The sequence below is a fragment of the Macrosteles quadrilineatus genome, unplaced genomic scaffold (assembly GCF_028750875.1).
Source record: "Macrosteles quadrilineatus isolate MER2022 unplaced genomic scaffold, UCM_ALF_1.0 Scaffold_2__2_contigs__length_208266976, whole genome shotgun sequence".
NCBI lineage: Eukaryota > Metazoa > Arthropoda > Insecta > Hemiptera > Cicadellidae > Macrosteles > Macrosteles quadrilineatus.
Genome location: NW_026542595.1, coordinates 171,785,473 through 171,809,431, shown reverse-complemented (window position 1 = coordinate 171,809,431; position 23,959 = coordinate 171,785,473). Strand labels below are relative to the sequence as shown.

The following is a 23,959-nucleotide window of genomic DNA, read 5'->3' as shown; positions in this document are numbered from 1 at the left end:
TTGGTGACCTTTAGCTGTGCTATTACAACTCTTAAGTTGAATTAATAATTTAATTTTCTCCACACGACCAAGTTTCCAGATCGAAAATCAGGAAATCACAAGGTTAATCTCTCAACTCATAAACTTTTGTATGTTTGGGCATAGACTAATGATTAGTGGGAACATCACGGATATTAGAAGAGATAACGTGCATCATAAACATAAACAAATGACGTCACTGGCTCGAATGTAAACTAAAACGTAACATCTGGTACTGTTTATAGTTGTGGCATAAATAGATATTTTACAAACATATTTTACAGTTCCCTTTGTATATGAAAAGGTTTGAAAGGCAAGTTCTTGCTAACTTGCTCGCTGCATATAAAGATTAGTGCCACTATATATGCCTACATTTGGGATCTAAGAGTGTATTTGGGGTTGCAATCGATTGGGAGGTAATTTTTTTGTATAGGTGGGAAACCTTTCTTGGAAACTAATTTTACTGCTAGATATTGTTTATTATTTCCCTTCAGTGTACCAAATTTAACACGAAGTCAAATAAATAACTTAAAAGTGTGTCCTAGATAACCATAGCCTATACAGGGTGAATCAGACCACCCGTGCACATACATTTGCTTGTGTAACTCACTGACCATATGTATACACCACTAATGTTTATCAATTCTAGTAGTCTAGTGATCTGAAATTGTTAGTAGAGGTCCGTCTCGGTCCCAAACCACCCAGAAAAAAAATACATTTTCAAATTACAACCCCCCCCCCCCAAAAGTCCCTCAAATCCCCCTTTTTTGGGAAATATAGTTTTTTTTTAAACGGCTATAGCTCGAAAATGGGAAGAGATAGCAAATATTTCTATGAATTTTCGCAGTCAGGAACTCAAATTTTCTACAAGACACTCTTCGGCGTTTTTCACAAATCGCACTCCTTCACCTTCAAAAGACGCCCTACTTCTAAAATTTGTAAAATGTCTTTGATTTTTTTACGGTTTTTGAATTTTTTAAATTACTTTTCGGATATATGTTTGTACTTTTAATGATTCCAAAATTGAAAGAAAGGTGTCTAAAGTGACATTTTAAAATCGTAAACTAAAAAAAAATTTTAAATGGCGGGTTTTCAATGTAAAAGTTTGTTTTTTACGCCTGTTGGGGCAAACCGTTGTGCACGGGTGGTCTGATTCTGTATATTGTTTTCAAATATTAAAGTTTGTATTTGTAAATTAAATAAACGTATCGGTATTTAGAGTTTTCTTAAACAAAAACCGATGAAAGGAACTTTATATCTAGATCGTGATGGCCGGATAAATTACCATGAATTGTACACAAATTTCGTATAGGTTAGGGGGTTTCCGAATTTAGCGAACAGTGAACATGTAATCTATAGGCTACAGCCAATGTGTTTCTAAGATTACTTATAAGCGATTAATTCAAACTTAATTGTGCAAATGTGTTTATTACTGACCTTTTATTGATAGGGTGAAATTAAATAATAGTTGCATAGAAGAATTAATTGAGAACGAAAATAATTGTTTTGTAGTACAAACTATTTCATATTCATATTAATTATTGTCGATGCATTAACTATTTCAAAACATTCCTTGGAGTTTTACTAACGTACACTAGTAAACTTACCAATATTTGCATCCATTAACTAGCAAAACATAAATGATAGTCTACTACATCACTCAACAATTTATAGGTTAGGATTTCAACAGTCAAACATGTCGTCACAATTTTATTAAAACGTCCAGTAACAGCTGATCTTCGGACAGCTGATTTTACAGTCATTGTTACCAGCTTGTACTCACGTGTTATAAACCTATTGGTTTAACAGTCTGACATGTAAGAAATGAAAGTGTAAAATGTTATAAAATGATTTATTGCACCAAAAATACATAAACTACATTTGACCAAGTAACTTTGTAGATTTAGAAACATGTCACAACATGGTTTACAACAAAATTGGTTTGTGAAACAATACATTTGATTAGTCAATTGAAAATAAGCAAAACTGTATGCAACTATCAACAACCATTTACATTTATATATTTTGATTGATTCTTAAGGAGTAGATAACACAAAACTGTACATACCCTAGTGTACATGGATATATATTTTGAGAAGGCAAAATCTTTTCCAATGGGTAAGGAGGAGGTTTTAGACAAGTGGGTAAAGGTCAAAGCTCATAAGAGTTTTAGATCAAAATCTAATTTATCTTAAGCCTAGGTAACGTTTAGATAAGGCCTTTAACAAGTTGAAACTGGGATATAACTGTTTACACAAATAGACAATATTTTAGTTAATTTTAATCAGAAAGGTGGAACCAACTGTTTTACATTCACACATATACTCTCTTACACAATTGGATAAAAAATCAAAAGTAGTAATTTTGGTTCAAAAATTCACAATTGAATGAAACAATCATGTATAATATTTGAATAGGGTTGAGTTGTAAGGAAAACAAAGGAATAATAGGGACTGCAAAATTTAGACATAATTTAATATAGGAACAAAAATACTTAGAGAATCAAAATGAAAATAAAATAATAATGAAAGTTTGGATGGTAAAAGCTTTTGTATACTAACATTATAGTTATTTCAAGATACTTTCATGTACTGTAAGAATTTTATCAGTGCAGAAAGTCATTTAACTTTACAGACATTGTTTTACAGCTGTTTAGGTATGGCAAATAAAACTCTTGGACACTATCAGTTACATCATATTTACATTGGAAAATCATCTTTGGTTTTGATGGACAACTTTTACTAGGATGCTGATTTATAGTTTAAACTGATGTATTGATTTATTTATAAAAATTCCAAGGTCTTATTTTGTGGGAAGTTAACATAGGGATCATCTTACATTTTACTATAAAACAAAAAACCCTAAATTTTATTTCTACAGCATGTTTATTAATACTAGACTTACATACTTATACATTACAGGATCAGGGGTTGAACCACAATGTTTACAATAGTTTTCTATAAATACTCAAGGAAACCACATGTAACTACTATTCATTTGTTCAATTGTAAAGTAAAGCAAAATTAATCTTTTCAATATAAATTACCATTTAGTAAAGCTGTTAATTATTACTAGTTTACATATGTACATTTATGAAAAGTCAATAAATTAGATGAAAGGAAAAAATAAGCATTCTGTAGGTTTAAATTTATTGAAAAATCTTATTGTCACAAACAATTTTGGAGTAAAATATTGTTGTAGATGTTGAAGTTGTGTTTTGTGTATAATGTGGCAATTTTTGGACTTAACATGTACAATATAGTTAGTTTTGGTTTTGGTCTCCTATTCAATTAAAAGTATTAAGAATATATAGTGTATAGGAAATATTCAGGATAAGATCAAATCTTATTTGTCCCTTGAACAATTCTGGAGTGCTATACTAATGAGTTGCATGCGTTATTTTTGAAAATATTTTGCAATTTTTGTGTTTATTATTGGCCTATATTTATGGTTTTGCTATGAGAACAGCCAAAACTAACTGTCTATAGTAGTTACCATGTTAACCCAATGCTAGAAAGCAAAGACTAATGATAATCAATTGCTAGACAATTAAAATACTCATCCTCCAGAGTTGAACCAGTAACATTCATATTTGAAGGTAAGCAATAAGCCAAGCTGCTACCCTGTATCATAAAAAACAACTCAATTTTATTTTATTCCTGAAACTGTCCATTATTATTTCCTATTTTTATTAATCTCTGATGTTTAGCAAGTTGATTAGATGCTCAAATATTCTGCAATTTTTCACATAGTATTGAAATAATTTGTCTATTCTCTGCATGTTCCTGATTTGGTATATGAATTAATTGTTATTTTTTAGATCTTGAATTACATTAAATCAATGAATCCAATAAAACATTACTTAAAACAGCGGCTTATAAAAACCAATTTGAATTTGTAATAATAAATTAATACTTTTAAAGTCCCACTTTTGAATGTTTCTTTAATGTGTGATTTAAGTGCACACGTAAACGATTTGTTGGAAAATGCACAATATATCTATGTTATTTATATTTTTACATCTTTAAAACATAAAATAAATACATGAAACCTAAAAGTAATGGCAGTGATACATATGAAATCGAGTCATCACCTGTTATTTTAATAAATTTGTCACCGTATTTTTGCAGTTCATAAAATTTACATCATAAAGTAATAAGTTGTATGTCTGAAAATGTAATTTAACATAAATTTCTGAACCTAACCTATTATACAGTAGTAACAATAGTTGTTCTATCAACATGAATGGAGTTTAATAAATAAGTGTAACAATTTTCTTAACTTCCAATGCGCAGCATAGAAGCATTTAACTATTGCAATGCTAGCCCTCAAGCCAACAGTAATACCTATTCTTCAACAAAGTTCTGCTCCTTGCTGATAATTATTACAGATTCTAAAATCACACCACACACTACGGTCTACCGTTCAAAATGCATTAGTTTAAAAAATATAAAAAACAAAATATGCATACAATTTTAAAATAAAATAAATATGGAACAAAAGATAATACCTGTAAAAGATGGGACTATATTTAAACAACATACAGATAGGAAATATTTCAAATAACTTAAAAAACTTGACCATGTTTTTACTATATGTTAACACTAAGTGAATTGAAAGTGAAAATAATAAAAAGTACCTCAATATTCTGGTAGATAATTTATTAATTGTATATTATTTTTAGATCTGATATAACTGACAAACTTTCAACTCGATTTTTTTGCACTTGTGTACATCATATACATCGCAGTAGGATTCATAATATTTATTTATACAAATAACTACCCAAAAAATCTTTAATTAAAATGTTCACAAATACTGGTAGAGTTAAATGCAAACAATATCCATTTTGCTTGTCCCTAAAACACTCAAATTTATTACTATCCTTAACAATATCGCATCCACCCCCAAGACAATATGGAGGGTAAAAATCAACAATATTGCTTTAACTTAAACTAAACAACATTAGCTAATAAATCTTTTTCAGGTTAACAACACTGGATAAATCTAGTTAAGCGTAGGAAGAGTCACTGGGTATTTGGGGGTCTCAATCCTGACAATATTTTTGCTATTTACTACACTTAGAAAATATATAATTATACTTTAAAAACAGTGGCACTAGGATAGACTGGAAATATTTGTCAAATTTGACAATTGTACAACCACTTGAAGAAATGAGAAATAATAGATGGGAATACGAGGATTGGTACTAAAAAAAATGTAATTGTAAAAAAATGGTAATGGGAGAGAACCAATGGCATGCAACCACTGAAAGAAAGTCAGATATTAGTTGTTCATCTTGTTTTGGTTACCTTAACCCTTTGCAATCAAATGGCGAGTATAGGTCGGCGCCCGCCATTTCCCCGACTGCTCAAAAATGGCGACCTAACTTATACTAAAAAAATCAAAAAAGTTTATCTTTGCGGTCGAATGGCGAGTATAGGTCGCCGGGCGCCATTTTTCCGATTGCTCAAATGGCGACCTATACTCGCCGAAAAATGAAAAAAATTCGACTTCAAAGGGTTAAACGAGGATTAGTTGAATTTTTTATATGTCGTTCCACAAAGGAGTAAGGTCCAGACAAAACTTGCTTATGGGATGACCGTGCACGTTCAGCTTTTGTATATTGTGCAGAAAATATACTTGAAACAAGCAAGGAATAGCAGCCGCTGTGCGGAAATTCCTATCGCACAGGGTCTTCTTCCAATGTGAGTGTTGTAGTACATGATTTTGAGGGAGGTGGTGTTAGACTTTGCCCTAGACACCAGCAACTAGTGCTAGACACCACTTAAGTGAACCATTGAATGTTTCCTCTGTATCTCACTTCTTTGTGATTGGACCAATGAATAAATATGTCGAAAAAATACCAATCATCGAGGTAAATAATGAAGTATTTAAAAAGCTAAGGTTATGATTCAATATAACATTTTGTACTTAGTGCTCCTGAAGTACAAAATGTAAAAAGTATGAAATTACAAGATTTCATCGAAATCTGAGCTTCTTAGGAACACTGACTTCAGCATACCAACTGTGATCCTTGAAATTAGGGTAAAATGGAATAGCCTTCTCAAAAAAGTGTTGACGTTGACATTAATTGCTATAAGCTTGAAAATCAACTGGACTGAAACCCCTCTGCACTCGATAGATCCTGACACACTTCAATAATTTCTGTGATAACCATTAGGTGAGTGGAATCTTAACAAGTCTGTAGGATGAAAGGGAAAACTCTCTTAGAGGAATGGCTGTGAATCTATAAAATGAACTTTGACAACTGCTTTGTTAAAAATATAATACTTTTTACATAGCTGTTGGCATTTACAATTTTTTTAAGGTATGAACCCTGTCTTAGTGGTCTTTTTACCGTACTACTCTTTTGTTGGACACAATTATTAATTTAAATACAGCCAATTGACAAATTACATCTGGACGGACAATCCCAGATGAGAGTGAAGTATGAACTTTCAGATGTTTAAACAATGCATAATTTTTTCCAACCATTTGTTTCACCAATCTTCTATTCCCTGTTAAGATTCCAAACACCCAAAGACATCACTTCACCCTCTGCTATACTTCACTCCTGTCAGCTGTTAGCCTCCTGTAAGTTTACGAGGTCCTGTAGGCACAGTGAGCGCCGTCCGATCCCTGGGTTTCGTGACACTCACAACTACACTCTTCAGGGTTTACGTAGCTGTAGACAACTCCAGATGCGGAAGGTAAGGTAGTGATGCGCTTAGGCGTCCGTCGCCTCTCAGGCACCTCGTCAAAACACACCCACGCGCGAGGCGGCAGCGGTGGTGGCGAGGGGGAGGAAACGTGTCTCAACTCGCGTGGACTCTGGAGTCCCTGCTCGGCAAAGTGTGTCCACGGTTTAGCTCCTGGCTTGTGAGGACTTTTCGATCTCTCCCTCAATGATTCTTTTCTATAAATTAGTAATATTATTAAACAGGATGATATTGGTAAAGAAGGATGAATTAAAACGAACATCATAAACTATTTCTGAGAAGTTAGTAGTTTTTTGATGCAATATATGGCTTGAAGCTGGAGAATACATAAAACATTCTTATGTTATATAAACTTACTAGATAAAATATTAGATTTTGCAAAAATGTGAAAAGAAGAAATTTGTTTTTCACATCTTGCTTACCCAAGATTTTCCACTAGCTAGGATTCTGGAAGTATAATAATTGTTTATTCATTTTTTGCGGTACCCTATGTATGTTTTGATATGTGGAAACAGCTTTAAAATTTAATTTGATAAAATTCCTACTATATGTTTACTAAATGCTTTCTGTGCAGGGTGTCGCGTAAGTAAACAGCCAACCTGCAGGAAATAAATTTGTATTTTCTGTTTATTTTGACCCATAGAACTATTTTTCGGATTTGAGGCTGTTTACTTACAGAACACCCTGTATATTGTAGAGCTTCTCCACAAGAGTCACACAAACCTTGGCAGAACTATTTGCATCTTCTCCCTGGATGAGGTAGAAGGGTCCTCGTGAGGGCTGGAGACATACTCGTCAAGCTTGGACGGGTCGATTGGTGTCGTGGACCTCGGCCGATCTATGGGACAAGTTCTGACCGCCTCGGGCACTCGCTGCTTCACAGGGATGATGGGATGGGCCACTGATCTGTAAGGGAATACAAAAAGTTTTGAATTGAATCAGTGCTGGATTTAAGGATACTCCCGGCCCAAATTACTTGAGCGGGGCTCCCCTTTGGAAATTCCCTGCGATAGCGGGGAAATCGTGAAAATCTCCCGCAATCACAAGGAAATCATAATATTCACCCACTATCACGGAGAAATCGTGAACACTTACTATATATTAAGGTAATATCGTCACCCACACCCGTGACTGTGGCTAGCTCAAGAAACATCTACCGCGGTCCGCAATCTCGGGTACATCATTGTCGTCATCTGCGATCACGCCAAACTGATGGCATAAACAAATTTAAAAAAACCCTTTGTTCTGAAAAAAAAGTTTTTTTATCCTCTACGGGCCCACTCCCTGTCTGCTTCCTTGCCTAGGAAAAACCTTCTTTACAAAAACTAAGTTTAAATATAATTTTAGGCAGTAGCACTCTATGAGAGGCTGATGCAACTTTAACTGTTTTCAATTCTTTTTTAATGGCTACAACTCTTCACATAGATGGTAAGTTTACTGTAGTGCCCAAATCAATATATCCAAATCAATATCAGGTATCCAAATCAATGAATCTACCACTTACCTCTCCTGAGGCAGAGTTGTAGGCACGTAAGGCAGCTCCTCCTCCGTAGACTCTTGCTGCAGGAACAATCCCTTTCGCTCATGTTCGTCGTCTGCCGCTGGAGCTATCGGTACAGCATCTGAGTCAGGTTCAGACTCGGAACTCACTCCAGTCCGGTCCGACTCCTGCTTCTCCAGCTGTGTCTTCACACTTCCCCCGCTCGTCTCGGACTTCGGGCTAACATCTGCGTCCAAACTCGATCTAGGAGTCACCTCCAATTCTTGTTTTACTTTGACAACTTCTTTTATACTTGTAACCGAACTTGATGTATCTTCTAATATTGTTTCTTGTAGTTTTTCAATCTCTTGTTTTATTTTAATGTCCAACCTCTCCTCGGTTTCACGATTGATTGGTTTGGTTTCAATTTTTATTTCGCATGTTTCTTCTTTTGTCAGTGTTATAATTTCGATTTGTGCTTCCTCTGAAGCGGTCTTTTCGGGTGATGGGTCTTGTCTTTTCTTTCTTGCTGAGGAACTGGTTGGCGTAGGCACTGGAGATTCTATTGGTTGGGACTTAAGTTCTTCTGTGTTGGTGGAAACAAAAACAATAAGTTAAATTAATTATTTGATTTAAAATATGTAAAAAATCTCAAGTTAAAAACATTCTTCAGAATGATATATTATTAATAAATACCATGTAAATAAACCTCAATGAGGATAATTTCTTTTTACTAACCAAACTAATATCCTTTATTTGTTTGACTACCTAATTAAAACAATTTACATAATATGGACTGATCTTCTCTATAAAATGGCTTACCAGGTTCTTGGAATTATTGTACTATATTTTTGTTATTCATCCCAACTACCATAAAGTTAACTAGTGTAACCCACAAAAATATGATTGTGCAAATCTATCTACAGTCTTAGGAACTCTGACAACAATTTTCTTTGAAGTAGAATTTAATGTTTGGTTCTGCCAATCTGCCAATAGTTAATTTGATCATGACTGGAGAATAGAGTTTTATTTTGGGTAAAACATTAATTTCATTGCAATGTTCTTTGCAAAGGCCTGAAGCTCTTATGGATGAGGAATAGGGGAGTTTTTTTAGGTGGGAAAGGACACATTTTAAAATATATACTACCCACACAAATCAGTCCCAAAGAAAGTATTCTAGGTTTTAGTATGTATAAACTCGAGGATATAACAAAAACTCTAAAACTTTAAAATATTGATGGTTCAGTCCATGAAATTACCACGATAGGATCAATTCAGCAAGTTACCAAATGAAAACTATAACTTCTTCGATCTTGAAAGAAATTCTAAACACATACTATGGGGAGCTACAAGCATGTAAATTCTCACCAATTTTAAATTGGTTTTTCTGAGTTTTCATTGGTACTCTGGCTACCTAAATTAATTTACTGTGGATGACATTTACTGTGGATGACATTTACATCTTTACTTTATGTCCAAAATAATTAACGGACGGTGAAATTACTGTTAGTTAAAATTTACTGTGTTCTTTCACACAACAAATGAATTATTAGATGACAGTAAGGCCAGGCGCACACAGGCGATTTTGAGTCGCGCAACAGTTGCCCGACTAAAATGTTCAACATTGTTTTAAATTGGAGTGCACACACGAAGGAAACAGTCTGGGGACAGTCGCGCAACTGTTGCAACCGATGTTCCCGGACCCAATTTGCCAGCGACTGCTCTGCGACTGAATTGTTGCGGGACTGTCGCTCCAGGTTTGGTCCAGGTTTGGTTGGTTAAAAGGTTTGGTATCCATTGAAACAAGTGTAGATGCGCACACATGCAACTAAATAGTCGCTGTGTCGCTCAGTCTCACCCCAGGAGTTCAACTACTCGTGGCCAGAACTGTCACTAGTTCTCTTGTTGTGTGAAGTTTTAAGAAAATTACATGTATGAGTGTGCGTGATGAGGATGTCGAACAATTAATTGATGAAGTTGAGAAGAGGCCGAATATATTTAAAGTCATTGAAACCCTCCTTTCACAAGTCGCTCACTATATATGGGATGAACCCAGTATCTTCTCTTTTTCTTTCGCGCGCGAAACTTCAGCAACAAAGCACATACTACGGCTGTATCATTTAAATCCATTCGGAACGCTGTAACGAATGTATTTCTAACACGTCTCAAGACTAGATCCACGACTAAAAAGTTGCCTGTGTGCGCACTCCAGCTCAACTGTCGCTAGACTTCAGAGTCTCCGAGAGAGTTGCGCAACAGTCCCCCAATTAGTCGGGCAACTGTTGCGCAACTCAAAATCGCCTGTGTGCGCCTGGCCTAAAGCAACAGAATTCTATGTATACTTAGAACCAATGCTTCAGTGTAATCTAATTTTAGGTAGCCATGAGTCAAACCACCAACATGAAATTGGACATAACACACTAAAAGCTATTATACAGCTGTCATAGCATCTGAAACACACTGAAGCCAACAAACATATGCCCTGAAAACAGAGGAAAACAAACGGTAGGTAGACTTTTGAAGACAATGAGAAATGAACAGGGAATATTCATTGAACACATTAATGCCAATGCAACACATGGAAAGTTGCTCCATCTAAGCTAACAACAAAAGTTCTAAGTGAGGTAAAATGATAAAATTCTACAACAACCAAAACGATTTATAGACAAACCTTACTTAGCAGCTGCATGCTCTGCACTATCTAAGCCTAGAACAAATAAAGCCTATCATTAAAAACATAATCCACCCAATTGTTAGGATTTATAATGCTTAATAGGCTTATCTAGTTATTATAGCTCAGAAGAAGAGTTTTAATGAAAAAAGAGGGCCAAGGGTTCAATTTTAAGTTTTTATGACAGGTGAAATTAATTATTTCAACTCTTTGTCGAAATTGTAACATTTGAAGGGCTCCCACGAACAACGTTCCAAGCGCCAAATTTTTCAAAGTGGAGATATTGAGCGAACAATGTGCCATACGCCTTCCTCTAAGAGTAGGGATATTTTGTTTTGTCATAACTGCAGTGGTACGCCTGCTACCAATGGTTTAGTGGAGCACGTGTTTCCCAGACTCCAGCTACGCCGCACGAACAACGTCTCATCCGCCACAGCATGGCTTCAGGGTCAAGCGTTCTATTGAGTCCCGGCGACCAATATAAGCTGAATGCGGGTAAAAAATTTAAATTAAAACTTATAATTGTTGAATGGAAGGATAAGATTCACAAGAAGTCAAGGGATAGTGGGGAGCCTTACATTTCAAAAAGGAAGAAAGCAGTTCCTGGCAAACTACCACCAAGTGAGGTAAGTGGAACAACGTTTCTATCGCCACCTGATGCTCATGTATAAGAAGTTTTTTTTTAACAATGTTTTTAATCTTATCTTATGTTTTTTTGTGCATATCCTGCTAAATACCTAGTTAAAAAAATATTTTTTAAAGATGATCGCCTTTTGGCGAATTAACTCGAATTAACCACATTGTGTTTTAAGAATGCTTATATAGGACATTATTCTGGGGACTATTAAAAGAAGTTTGAATTTATTAAGCTAAATAATAATTAATTAAATTATAAAACGCCAACCCCTTTAGGGAGTTACTTAATACATAAACAAGCCATTTCCACCTCGAAAAAAAAAAAAAAAAAAAGTACTGTTTGGGAAACAACGTTTCAAGCGCCTGTCGCTTGGAATGTTGTTTCCACAAAAAAAGTTATAAAATTGTTATAAAACAACAATATGAAATAAAAACTTAAGTTGTTCATCATATTTAGACGTTTTAGACTCATACCAAAAATTTCAGGTAAAAAAACCAAAAAGTATGTATTCTAAAAAAGTTTTGCATAAAACACTTTGTGGCGTGATTACTCAAAACAAGTAGCTCGGCGCTTGGAACGTTGTTCGTGGGAGCCCTTAATTTCTTGAACTTTTTAAATGTTAATTATTAAAACATTGGAGTGGATATGTCTGATGAATTGAATGAATAAGTCTCTGAATCTATGGTTGTGTACTCGTAAATCCTTCAAAGAAAAAAATCATTCCTAGAACTTGTAAGTAGACGTTTCATGTAGATTTGTTAAATTACATTTTTAATTTATAAAAAGACAAACACGTACTATTGAGGATTATCCAATCCTTTTCTTACTTTTCAAGTTGAAAGTTTATACTTTTTGTTATAGTTAGACTATTATTTCTTGAATTATTGTTTTATGAAATTGGACAAAGATAATGGTCAAATATTGTTAGAAACTAAAAACATCCACATTTGTTAGTAAAACGTGCAGTGAAAAATGTGCAAATGTTGCTAGCGGTGATGGAACTGTGCATTTAAATACCAATAACTAATACATTCTACAATATCACTAGAAGAAACTAGTATTATCTGAGTACAGTAATAATAATTAAATTATAAAGTGTCAAATGTCTTAGTAAAAAACTTGTATCGTTATAACTCTAAGACCCTTATAAAAATGTTGACGTTTGTTCTTAATTTAGCAAAATACAATTTATTGTACATATTGATTAAGATAGAGAAAATACTAAGCTATTAACTTAACTTTTAGGTATTTTAAACCAAATCCCAATATATAACTTATCAATGCCTCTCTAAGTGTTAGAAGAGTTAATGATTAAAAATCGACATTCAAATACAGTTAGCATATTTTAGTTGCTTCACCTCAAACCCAATCTTTATACTTACCATCATACAACCGTCTCTAACGGCCCCCCTTTAAATAAATTAAGAATTAAAGCAAAATGGCAATAATGGTGTATAATAAACAAACCAAATAAAATGCTGAAATAAAAAAGGGTTTTCTGACTGTTCAAAGCTTTCAACCCTTACATAAATTTGTAGAGAAAAGTCTCCAATGGTGTCGTAGCAGGTTTGAAAGGAGATTAATATGATATTGTTGGAGAGATTTTAACCACAAAGGAATATTTCAGTTATCAGGCAATTTTATACAATTTATGGCTTTTCAATACTTTTTTGTCTAGTTTTACTATACTATCAAGGTAATGCAACAATACTTTCCTGTTGCATATTTTGTTTAAAAAGCATGCAGCTGCTATTCCATACATAGATGAAACGTCCATGCCTAATTGATACAAAGACTTCATTTAAGGGTGCGCTCTCCATCCACAAAATTGAATAAAAATCTATATCATTCACTAAGATTTAGGGTATTTTACAGAATTGTTAGAATATTACTAATTGGTGTCTCATAATATTTATAAATTTATCTGTTTATTTTTGGAGCAACAAAAATGTGGTGTATCAGCGTCAATCTTTGGCGTTGTAGTTGTAGCGATTTTCACGAACATACTCGTCAAGTGACCAAAAGATTTAACAAAAATTTTATTCTAAAAAATTCAAATAAAGTGAATAATAGAACATTCTTTAACAACTAGTCAATATTTAATATTCAACCATGCGCCCCCATAAAGCTAAAACCCTTTAGTTTTACTAAAGCGGCCTTGGACCTGACGCTTTAGAGCCAACCTCCAGCGTATGTTCTACTAAGAAAAAACAATGTCTCCTAGGGGAGGAGAATCTACGTTTAGTTGCTACTTCCGCTAAACGCCATATAGATTCTTTTGGACTCACCTAAAGTTTAGGTGATAAGAAGACCTTTTCTACAAAACCTTTTTTTTTATAGCCAAGCAGTGGCAGAGCACATCCTTAAATAGTTTTAGATTTAATTTAATTTCTAAAGGAACCAAAACTCCGAAGCTTACCTATGGCGGCCACAACTTCGGATATGGACTGAGCCGTCACCTCAGGGGGTGGGACCTCATCAGGGGAGTGGAGGGGGATGATGATCTGGTCAGGTTCTCCGCTACGACCCTGGAAGATGAAAGAAGTGTATTAATTATTTTAAATCAGGGAATAAATGGTTAGCAGTTTTGCATTGTTTTGTTGATTTACCGAGTTGACTATAATTTCATACTAGAGTTTTGACTTTGGTTTTGCTTGACTAGATCTGTCCTAATCTGATTGGCTATGGCTGAAGTTGCATGTGAGTTGAGTTGAATTGCTGACTTCATTACGATGTGCTACGTCCAAATATATATGCTGCGACGAATGGGAGATCGGAGATCGGTTGTTTTGTCAATTATGGAATACTCTAAGGTTCTAAAGCCGTGTTTCCACGAGGTCTTTAGAGCAGGCTGGTTAAGGGGCAAGTTACTTGCCTTTAATGTATTTCAAATTACCTGAGGTAAGTAACCTGTCCGCCATCTAGCCTCGTGTACAGTAGTCGCTGTTAGTCTGGGCACGCGGCCGAGCTATGGCTGGGGGTGTAGAGGGGAGTGTTTATTGCTCATTTCCAAAAACATCTGGCCCACACGGCTCTCTGGGCTTGTTCAGCAAGGCTGTGGGGGTGAGCGAGCCGTGATTCTCAGGACGGCTAGTACACAAGGGTCCGCACGCCCAGACTAACTGCGACTACTGTAAACGTGGCTTAAAATTTTTGGACCTGTTTGGTTCACTTGCAGGTTAGTGCAATATTTAGGGAAAAGCTGGAACCGCTGCCAGGGAACAGAAATTAAATGAACTAAGTCAAGTAATCATAAGATGACTCAAAGTAAATAGTTATTCCCAGTTAGGGGTAACTAAATGCTCCCTTAAGGTAGAATCTGAATAATATGTATGGGACATCTTTCTGGCATTCAATGGTACCTATCCAATAAATAATGCACGGATAAAAGTCAATAGGACAAGTATGTAGATATAACAAAATAAAAAAACACCCTTCCAAAATCTTGGTGTCTCCATAAAGCATTTTGGTATACTTGACTTGAAATGTCTTGAACTATGGCCTGCTATTACTGCTTGATTTTAATTAATAAATACATCTAACAAAAAATGCTTTAACATATCAAATAATTCCATCAGCCATTTTTTCCAAATTAAAATGTAAAACTCTTTCTACGTAGCTCAAGGTATTTTGTGTCTACAATATTTTCTTTTCAGACAAATCAGGTAAAACATTTTGTCATGAAGGTAAAACCTTTACCTTTATCCATGACAAGTTTGTTCAAGATGAGATTCATCCTTCGTCTGTACTGTACTGTATAGTCTAAAATATTACCATCAAAGCCCCTTCAACTAATGAACACACGGAGTAAAAAATCCACCTACCTGATGGTTGAAGGTGAATTCTACTTTAGCTAATCTCGGGTCCATGGGAGTGGTTTTCTCTGACGATTCGCTCTTCCGTCTAACAGAATCTCTGCTTCCTTTCTTGAATAGTGACGAGAAGACAGACTTGTTTTTAGAATCCTTTCTTGTTCGAAACTCGGAAGAAACTGAAATTACACGTAAATTGAAACTTGACCTAGTTAAGAAATTTGGGGCCTTTTAGTCACTCATTGTATAAATAATTTATGGTCTTGATTTGTCTCTTGTTAAGTCAAAAATATGTTTGACAATTGATGTACACAGTAGACTCCAGCTAAACCGACCCCTAAAACTTGTTAAACTTGTCTAATGCATACTATATAAGCCAATAATGATTATTTATCGTAATATAACTAATAACTAATAACTACAGAATACCAAATGCACACATCAGTCACTATACTGGACAATACACAGTTACATATGCGAGCTGTACTTTAAAGTTCGGTAAACGTTTGCAACAACAACAATTTAGAGCATGGGCGTCATTCCATATGGGCAAGAGGGAGCTCAAGCCCCCTCTTTCAGACTCTACCAGAATGACCATACAGACTGAAAATTCCGGAATGTTTGCGTAAATGTATTGAATCAGGAACTATGGGGGAATTTTTAGTTCGCACTGGTAAAACCTGTTTTAGTCTGCGGTCACGGTGAAATTGGATTGTCAACTGTGGACACGGTGAAATCTTAGGTCGCAGCAAAATCAAGAACATGATTGCTCCGAGGTCACGGTAATGTCTAAAACATCTTACGCAGTCACGGAACGATCGGGAAAATCTTCTGCGGTCAAGGAATGATAGAGAAAATCTTCCGTGCCAACCGTTGGTCCGACCATACCCTACCCGAAAATATGGAGTTCCCGGACCCACAGATCCCTAGTACATGGTACCCTTGGGGACTAGGAATCAAGACTGGGAAAACATGTTTTTCTGTCGAGAAATCTGGAAAAATAGTGAAATTTGTCTCTAAGTTCTGTCCAAAACAACCGATTTTTATAGATTGTAGAATAAAACATAACAGTTAAACAATTCACATTATACCAGTAGCCACAGTAATATGTATTCAAATTTTAAAAACAAAGCAACAACATATATACTGACAAAGGAAATTTTAGGGTTAAAACTGTTTAAAAGCAAACATTTTTAGATCTAAATTTTAATCATTTTCCTCAAGTACTCCCAAGACTACCCTTTTTACTGAAGTTTATTCCATACCCCAACCCCCGGCCACCCTTATGGAAAAGTCAGATGGACGCCCATATAATTTAGAGTTCAAATTATATGATCGAGGCTAACAATACATGTGCACTATACAGGAATCACTTGAAAACCAACCTAAATATTTTATATACATTTGGGTGAGTATTTGAAACATGATCACTGGCTCACTGGTCTCATATCTTTCCCACGAGAAAAGTCTGTTTCTGTACCACTCACTTCCTGTTGATCGAGTTTCTGTTAAGCCAATGTGAAGATTTAAAAATTGTCCAGTAAAAGAAAAAAAAGAGATGTCACTTCTGTCGAATGTAGTTCGGCTAAACCGATGTCTGGTTAAAAGGGGTCTGGATAAGAGGGAGTCTACTGTAACTGACATTTTTTTGAATTTAGAAATAGTATTAGTTTTTGTTTAAACAAAATCTAGAATGTCTCACACAGCATGCTCAGATTAAACACAAACTATGGCTATGTTCAGACTAATCCTAATACAAAAGATATGAAATATTAGAGAAGAGGAAAGAAATTAGTTTAAATAGTTCAACAATGAGATTTGAGGGAGAAATATCTCAAATCAGATCTGACAGTCATAAAACTTCTGAATTTCTCAATCCAAGGTTTTAATGTTTTAAGTAGAAGTACTGTAATATTTTAAGTAGCGTACGGTACTGTATCATCACACTAGTAACAAGTACGAAAGAAGAGTTAGTAGTTAAAAATGAGTGTTAAGATTCTGAAAACAACTATTCGCCGTACTCACTATTTTGACTTCTGTTACCAGCTATAGTATTGTATTTTTCCTTTTTCTTTTTACCTGAAATAAAACTTTGGTATTTTAAACTAACAAAAAAAAAAAACTCTTTTTCCAATTAACTGTAGTATTTGTAGTAAACATAATCCAAGCCATTGGCATTTTCAAAACTTGTTGTAATAAAACATTCCAAAAACCTGGACATGTTTCTACTGATCGTAGTCAGTAACAAAGCTACACAGATAATCTCATTACCATTTACACTCATTGATAACCAAAATCTAATATCAACACCATTAATTAATTTATTGCCCAACATGAATGTATCTGTGTCTAGAATTGGTTCCCACTTGGGATTGAACCAGCAATCTTATAATCTGAAGGCGAGTACAGAACTATAACCCAGACATCAAGACAAGCATCACCAGCCACTTAGATCATATTGATAATATGATGTTTGAGTTTGAATATTGGTAAAGTTAATTCTTTCTTGAAGATGATTCAAGAATTGACTGAAAGTACAGTAATATATTTACCGGAAGCTCGGCTCTTGGTGCTGCTGGACGATTCTGAGCTACGTCGGAACAGAGATGCTCGAGACATAGAAGCAGCCGGTGATGGAGTACGGGACTCATCCCTGTGAGAACAGAGTTTTACATTCAGTAACATATTCCTTGAGGTTTAAATCTTCAATCAATAATTCAAATACCTTTCAAAAATTGTAAATTAAATTGAATTAGAGAGGTTATTTGAGAGCTTAAATTGAAAAATATATTAGATCACGGTCTCAGGAACCAATTAAGGAGGAGTAATATAAAATTAGCCTTCAGGATTTCAAACAAAGCTCAAACTATTTGGAACAATAAAACTAGGCAGGGTGATGAGACTGAAAAAAAAAACTGAGCTATAGACAGTGGTGTAGTAACCTAGTAAATCTTTCAGTGTAGGAATTATGCTCACCAAGGTCAGGGGAAAAAATAGGTCACTTACCAATATACAGGTTCATTGGAAAAATCAGCGTGGGAAAGCAATTCCCAAACCTTTCAGACCAACTACACCACTAGATATAGAGAATCAAATGTGCTGACTGACCAAGCTTTTACATTAGATAGCCTACAAAGTGTGCCCACGTGTGCCTCTCAAATCAGAGAACTAACACCAAAAAGTTGAAAATTGCACAACATTTATTTGACAGTAATCACAATATGAATACAATTGAAAACAGCATAGACATTTTCCATTACTGTCAATAAGTAGTAAGACCAATGTGCTGGAAGAATTTGTAATAAATAATAATTGCCTTAAAACCTCCAGATCTTGTACTAAACAACAAACTAATGTTCAAGTCTAATTATATTTCTTAACACCGTTCACTACGAGAGAAACTCATTCAAATCATTCTGACCATCGTACTGATTATCAGTTGATATTATTTGTAATATTATCTAGAGCGAGTTAGTTACCTGGTCAACTGGGTGAGGCTCTGTACAGGTCTTGAAGGTCGAAGGATCGATGTCAGATCAAGAGTTGCAGGTTTCACTTTAACTCCCTCCAACTCAGGACTTCTACAACTACTTGTGGAATGCTTCCTCGAGTACACATTTGAGTCGTCAGGCTTGAAGTAAGCGTGTTGGATGGATTGTATATCAGAATGATAACCTGGACTCGGACTGACAGATTTCGGTCGAAGGTCTTCGGGTTTCAAATCATATTTTTCATCCAAAAAATCTTCTTGTATCTCAACTTTGATAGGTTGTCTCTCCGATTCATCTGCATGAAGAGAGATAAATTTTACTAGTTCTTCGTCTGTTTTCTTTTTTAAAGGTTTTGAATCAATCGTGGTCGGTGACGTTTTGGGAGTCTTTCCTTTAGCTTTTACATCTAACTTTTTCGGTTTAGCGAGGGTATCTTGTTTAGTTTTCGGCTTTGTCTCCATTGGCGATTTTTTCGTAAAGTCTGCACCCTCTGGAAGAGGTCCCTTCAGTGGAATATAAATCCCGTATTCAGGGGAAGAGGGTCGATCAGTTTCAATTTCTAAAGCAACTATTTCTTCATCACCGTGTAGAGGAATGATGACAGCACTTGCGTCCGGTGGTATTGTTGGTTTCTTTCTAGGTGGCATTGCTTTTGGTAGGGGTTGTTCTGTGTCTTTAATTTTTCTTGCTGTGGTGTGGATTTCTATTTCATCTCCTTTAAGGGGTATAATTCTCGAATCTTTATCCAGTATGATATTATTAAAACTTTTACTAGATTTATCAACCTCCTCATCAGGGGATCCATGTAAAGGTATTATTCTAGAATCACCTTCTAATACTGTTGTTGTTGTCGTATGTGGTTTTTTACCTCCACTCAGGACAATTGGAGTTTCATCACCCGTAAGAGGAATAAAAATTTGGTCACCCTCATACTTAATTGGTTCTTTCCGTTTACTAGTACTAACGGAAGTAGATTTGGACTCTACGTTACGTAACGGTAAAGTCTTCATCTCTTTAACAGGTGTTTTCCGTTTGCTCGTACTTACCGGAGATTTAGCAGGCGGTGGTGTTGGATCACTATGCAATGAAATAAATTTTGAGTCGTTATCCAAGGGTAAGGTCTTTTTCTGCTCACTCTTTACAGGCTCATCATCATGAAGAGAAATTATCCTTTGATCAGGTTCCAGAGGCAATGTTTTACTCTTACTCCGACTAACGGTTACAACAGGTACAACAGGCTGCTCCGGTTCTTCTTCACTGTATAAGGATATAAATTTTGCATTACTACCAGGAGGTAATCTCGGAGGTTCTTTCCTGTGTGTCGGAGTAACTTTCTCATCCTCTGTTTTGACTGGTACAACTATCTCTACATCTTTAGGAGCTTCTGTTCGAGAAGTTTTACTATGAAAGGAACTACTTCTGCTCTCCCTTCCGCTCTTGGACTTTTCACTCTCTGACTTGACGCTGGGTTCTCTCGTGACAGAAAGAGTGCTACTCGATCCTTTGGTAGACTTTGATTTTTCTCTTCTACTACTTTTCCCATTAACCATAGTGTGTTCTTGTGGTAAGACTGCGCCCGTCGGGTCTGTCTGCCGCGCCAGCAGTGTAGCCTCCACACTTTCCTTGGGCGGATACTCTGCGTCCAGACTCACGGTGGGGATGGGCTTGGGTCCGCAGAAGGATGTCTCCAGCAGCATCTTGTGAGGGGAGGAACATCGTGAGGCGCGAGACAGCTGGGAGGTCGCAGAAAGGTGTGAGGCTGCGGAGAGATGCGATGCTGCAGACACTCCTGAGGCCGCCGAGCCTCCTGAAGCTGCAGAACCGATGGAGGACAGCCGACTGGTGCGGCCGCCGATGTATAGCAGCCCAGTGTCACTACAGGCCGAGTCCTTCCGCTCCTTACCCTCCTTGTCACCTTGCATCTCCAGCTCGTATTTGTTCACCTGAAATCACATGTTTGTTACTTCCACTGGCATTTGAAATTACAATATACAGTTATTCAATATTCATCAATTCAAAATATTATGAATTGATGGATGTTAAAATGTAGGCAAGTAGTAAATGTTTATTTTTGTTATTAATAGAAAACACAGTCATTTTGTGTATTTAGAGAAATATACTCCCCATTCCCATGTTCCACCATTTTGAAATGTTATAATGAACAGAGTTCAATTATGCCACCAACATAGTATGTGTGTTGCTGTCAATTATTCATTTCAGACATGTCTGTCATTAAGAAAGCCAAAACTAAACTGGAAGAACAAGTATAGAATCAGGAAGGTAATCTATAGTATATTTATATGTACCATCGGCAAAGTATTGAAAAATTAGAGGAGAAATAGAATTTTAACGATAGTACACTCTGAGAGAAGCTCATTCAAAAATTTTCTATTTAAAGAAAATTAGGTTACGGTACTAAATATTCATTGTTGGGAAAAATTAGTACAGGTGTTAAATTAGTGAGATAAATGTTTTACTGATTAAAACCAAGGTTTTAGATTGTATGTAACCTACTCTAATTTTACATCAGATTCCTCTTTTATTGTAAATTTGGGCCTTGTTCTTAAAAATAAATTATTGGATGTTAAGTTACTACCAGTATTCTAAATAAAAAAAAATCTTATAAAACGCAAGTTGAGCGTAGAGCTAAGAGCGTAACATAACTCTGTTAACATACATTATAACACTAACCTTAATTGCCACTGTTGTAAACACAATATCGTTTGTTTGGAATGTTGTGGGATGTATTTTACACTAAATAAATATTATTTTGAGGTGTTATTGAAGAGTAAGCTTCACTTTCTCTAGTTTGGCTGCGTCTGAGAGTTTGTAGTCCCAAAATAACTCCGGCTAACGAGTTACAAACCTACACGTCATATTTCACAATGTGAGATTTTTATATGTTTGTCACAAAATACCATTGCACAGTTATTGTTACTCGCGAGTATTTTGAAGCTTGGACACAAGTTTTTGAATAAGAATTTGAAATCTCATGTTGAGCACTTAAAGGTGTAACATATTCTTCTTTGTGTTGGTTTTGAACCTACATACTAAAAATGATACTAAAAAACTCATCAACAGTTTATTATGGGCTAAATATATTGCTGATAAAATCATGGATATTTGCTGATAATTTTGATTTATAGATAAATTTGTTTGAATTTCAATTTATTGAAACTGCTGCAAATAGCTCTTTTTATTCTTTTAAAATCTTTTACTACATAAGCAATATCAGGCATCGGTATTATTTTTACACAATAATAAACTTATCATTTGAAAGTTAACACCGCTGCCCCCACCATCCTAAATATTAAGTCTGCCCTCTACCAGTTTCATACCAAAGGTGGACATCACGTATTGACATTAAATATATTGGCAGAATGCAGTCCAGTTATAGTTAAATTTTATAGTAAAATACAATTTTTAATTGAAAGAGAAAAGAAAGATTCAAGTTGGATGAACAATGGAATGTAATTGAAATTTGTTTGCTAAATATAAATAAACAAAGAGCAGCTGAACATTGTGCACACAAAGCATAAACAGCACAAAAGAGAAATTAAATGCACAGTACAAAAGGCATATTAATATTAATTATATAATGAGTAGTGACACAATTTGCATAAGCTGTCAGCATAGTAGTCTACTTTATATTCTTGGATACAACCATTGATTTAATTCTGGTCAGTTTAATTCATTGAAATCAATAATAAATTCTGTTAACTTAGTTTTTAGCGAATTTCCTAGATAGGGAATAAGCTATTACCGTAGGATTCATGGTTTGACCTTGGCCTTTTGACTGATTAACTTTTTAGTTTTGAGGTCTCCAGAGGCCCAAATCACCATTCGTTATAAAATTCCCTTGTTATTTTTATGGAGAAAAAGAAAACTCTTCTAGTTTGTTTGATTATTGATATATCTTCATTGAATTTAATAAATTAAATTAATGTTTTACTTAGCTATCAACATTTCAATAAAAACACACTTTTTTACCTTCCCTGTAGCAGCCAAAGCTAATATCCATCTCTAATTATCTATTTCTCTATATCTTTAATTGTATATTTTTAATTACTCATTAAAGATTTCTGTTATTTATATTGAAAAATGTGAAAATTGTAAGACCAGAATATTTTTGCTTAAGTCCAGTCAGATAATTGGAAATTTCCTTAGTTTGAAGGTTTGCTGCGGTGGTGGTATTTATTTATTTTTTAACTAAATCATCATTTGTTTATTGATTTGTTGATTTATTGCTGATTCGTCAGCCAATTATAATCACCTGGTGTCCAGTAAAATTTATTACAGTACAGTAGCACGTAATGCAACCCCATTTGACTAAGCAGGCGGCAACCAGCTGTTTTCCGGACTAATTTTATGTGTGGGAAAGTCTATTGAAACAGTGTAGTGTGAAGAAAAATACATTACAAGCAACTTTAACTTTCAACGTTTATCACAAAGCAGACATTTTCAAGCCCACAGATATAATCATGCAGTGGCTGTGAACCTTACATAAGCTTTAATTTTAACAACTAAAAATACCCTAGAACTCACAGCCTGTTGTTGATGCAGTTTCCGTCGCCTTTGTTTGGTCTCGAGTTCCGTTGGGTCTTGGAAATCGAGTTCCTCAGTGCTGTTACGGAGTTCCTGGGCCATCTCTTCCGTAAAGCCCAGTCCCAGCTTGGCTACGGGCGCTCCCTCGGCTCCTGCAGACAGAAATATAAAATATTTATTTTTATAGTTGCTAAAACTAGCTAAAAATATTCCCCTAATAGTTATTCCCCTATAAGAATTTCGAAACAAGTATCTGGATGCAAATGTCAAGGAAAAATAAATTTATAAAAAAAATGGTAAAATTTTATAACTCTAGCCCTAGAATAGTATATTTTATTACTAGGACCAAAAGTTGCATTTTCCGGCGCGCGCTCAAGTTTTTGTGTAAACAGGGAAGCTCGAGAGCTATTTTCACGTACGAGGTGAAGCCGAGGACGGGAATAATGGAGCAAGCGCCGGATAATAACTTTCGGTACGCGTTATGAACGATACTTTTCATCACGGCGCAAAAATACACAAACACAGGATAGCAGACCTCAGTAACATTACAACTAATTTATTTCCTAATTAGTTTGATCAAACA

The 23,959-nt window shown here is 35.2% G+C and overlaps 1 protein-coding gene across 4 annotated transcripts in view; it reads right to left on the bottom strand.

The window, feature by feature from the left end:
* Positions 1 to 6,380: 6,380 nt before the first annotated feature.
* LOC128987019 (titin) overlaps positions 6,381 to 23,959 on the bottom strand; it is a 38,680-nt gene continuing 21,101 nt past the window's right edge. For 3 of the 4 annotated variants that reach the window (XM_054407670.1, XM_054407668.1, XM_054407672.1), the window contains 9 exons: positions 23,377 to 23,528; positions 18,820 to 20,774; positions 17,893 to 17,993; positions 17,366 to 17,419; positions 15,353 to 15,519; positions 13,948 to 14,056; positions 8,245 to 8,806; positions 7,464 to 7,646; positions 6,381 to 6,937 (listed from right to left, as the gene is read on the bottom strand). In XM_054407670.1, the coding sequence (XP_054263645.1) occupies positions 6,622 to 6,937; positions 7,464 to 7,646; positions 8,245 to 8,806; positions 13,948 to 14,056; positions 15,353 to 15,519; positions 17,366 to 17,419; positions 17,893 to 17,993; positions 18,820 to 20,774; positions 23,377 to 23,528 (3,599 nt within the window). In that variant the 3' untranslated portion in view covers positions 6,381 to 6,621. The remainder of the gene's footprint in view (positions 6,938 to 7,463; positions 7,647 to 8,244; positions 8,807 to 13,947; positions 14,057 to 15,352; positions 15,520 to 17,365; positions 17,420 to 17,892; positions 17,994 to 18,819; positions 20,775 to 23,376; positions 23,529 to 23,959) is intronic. The other variant, XM_054407669.1, reaches the window with a different exon arrangement.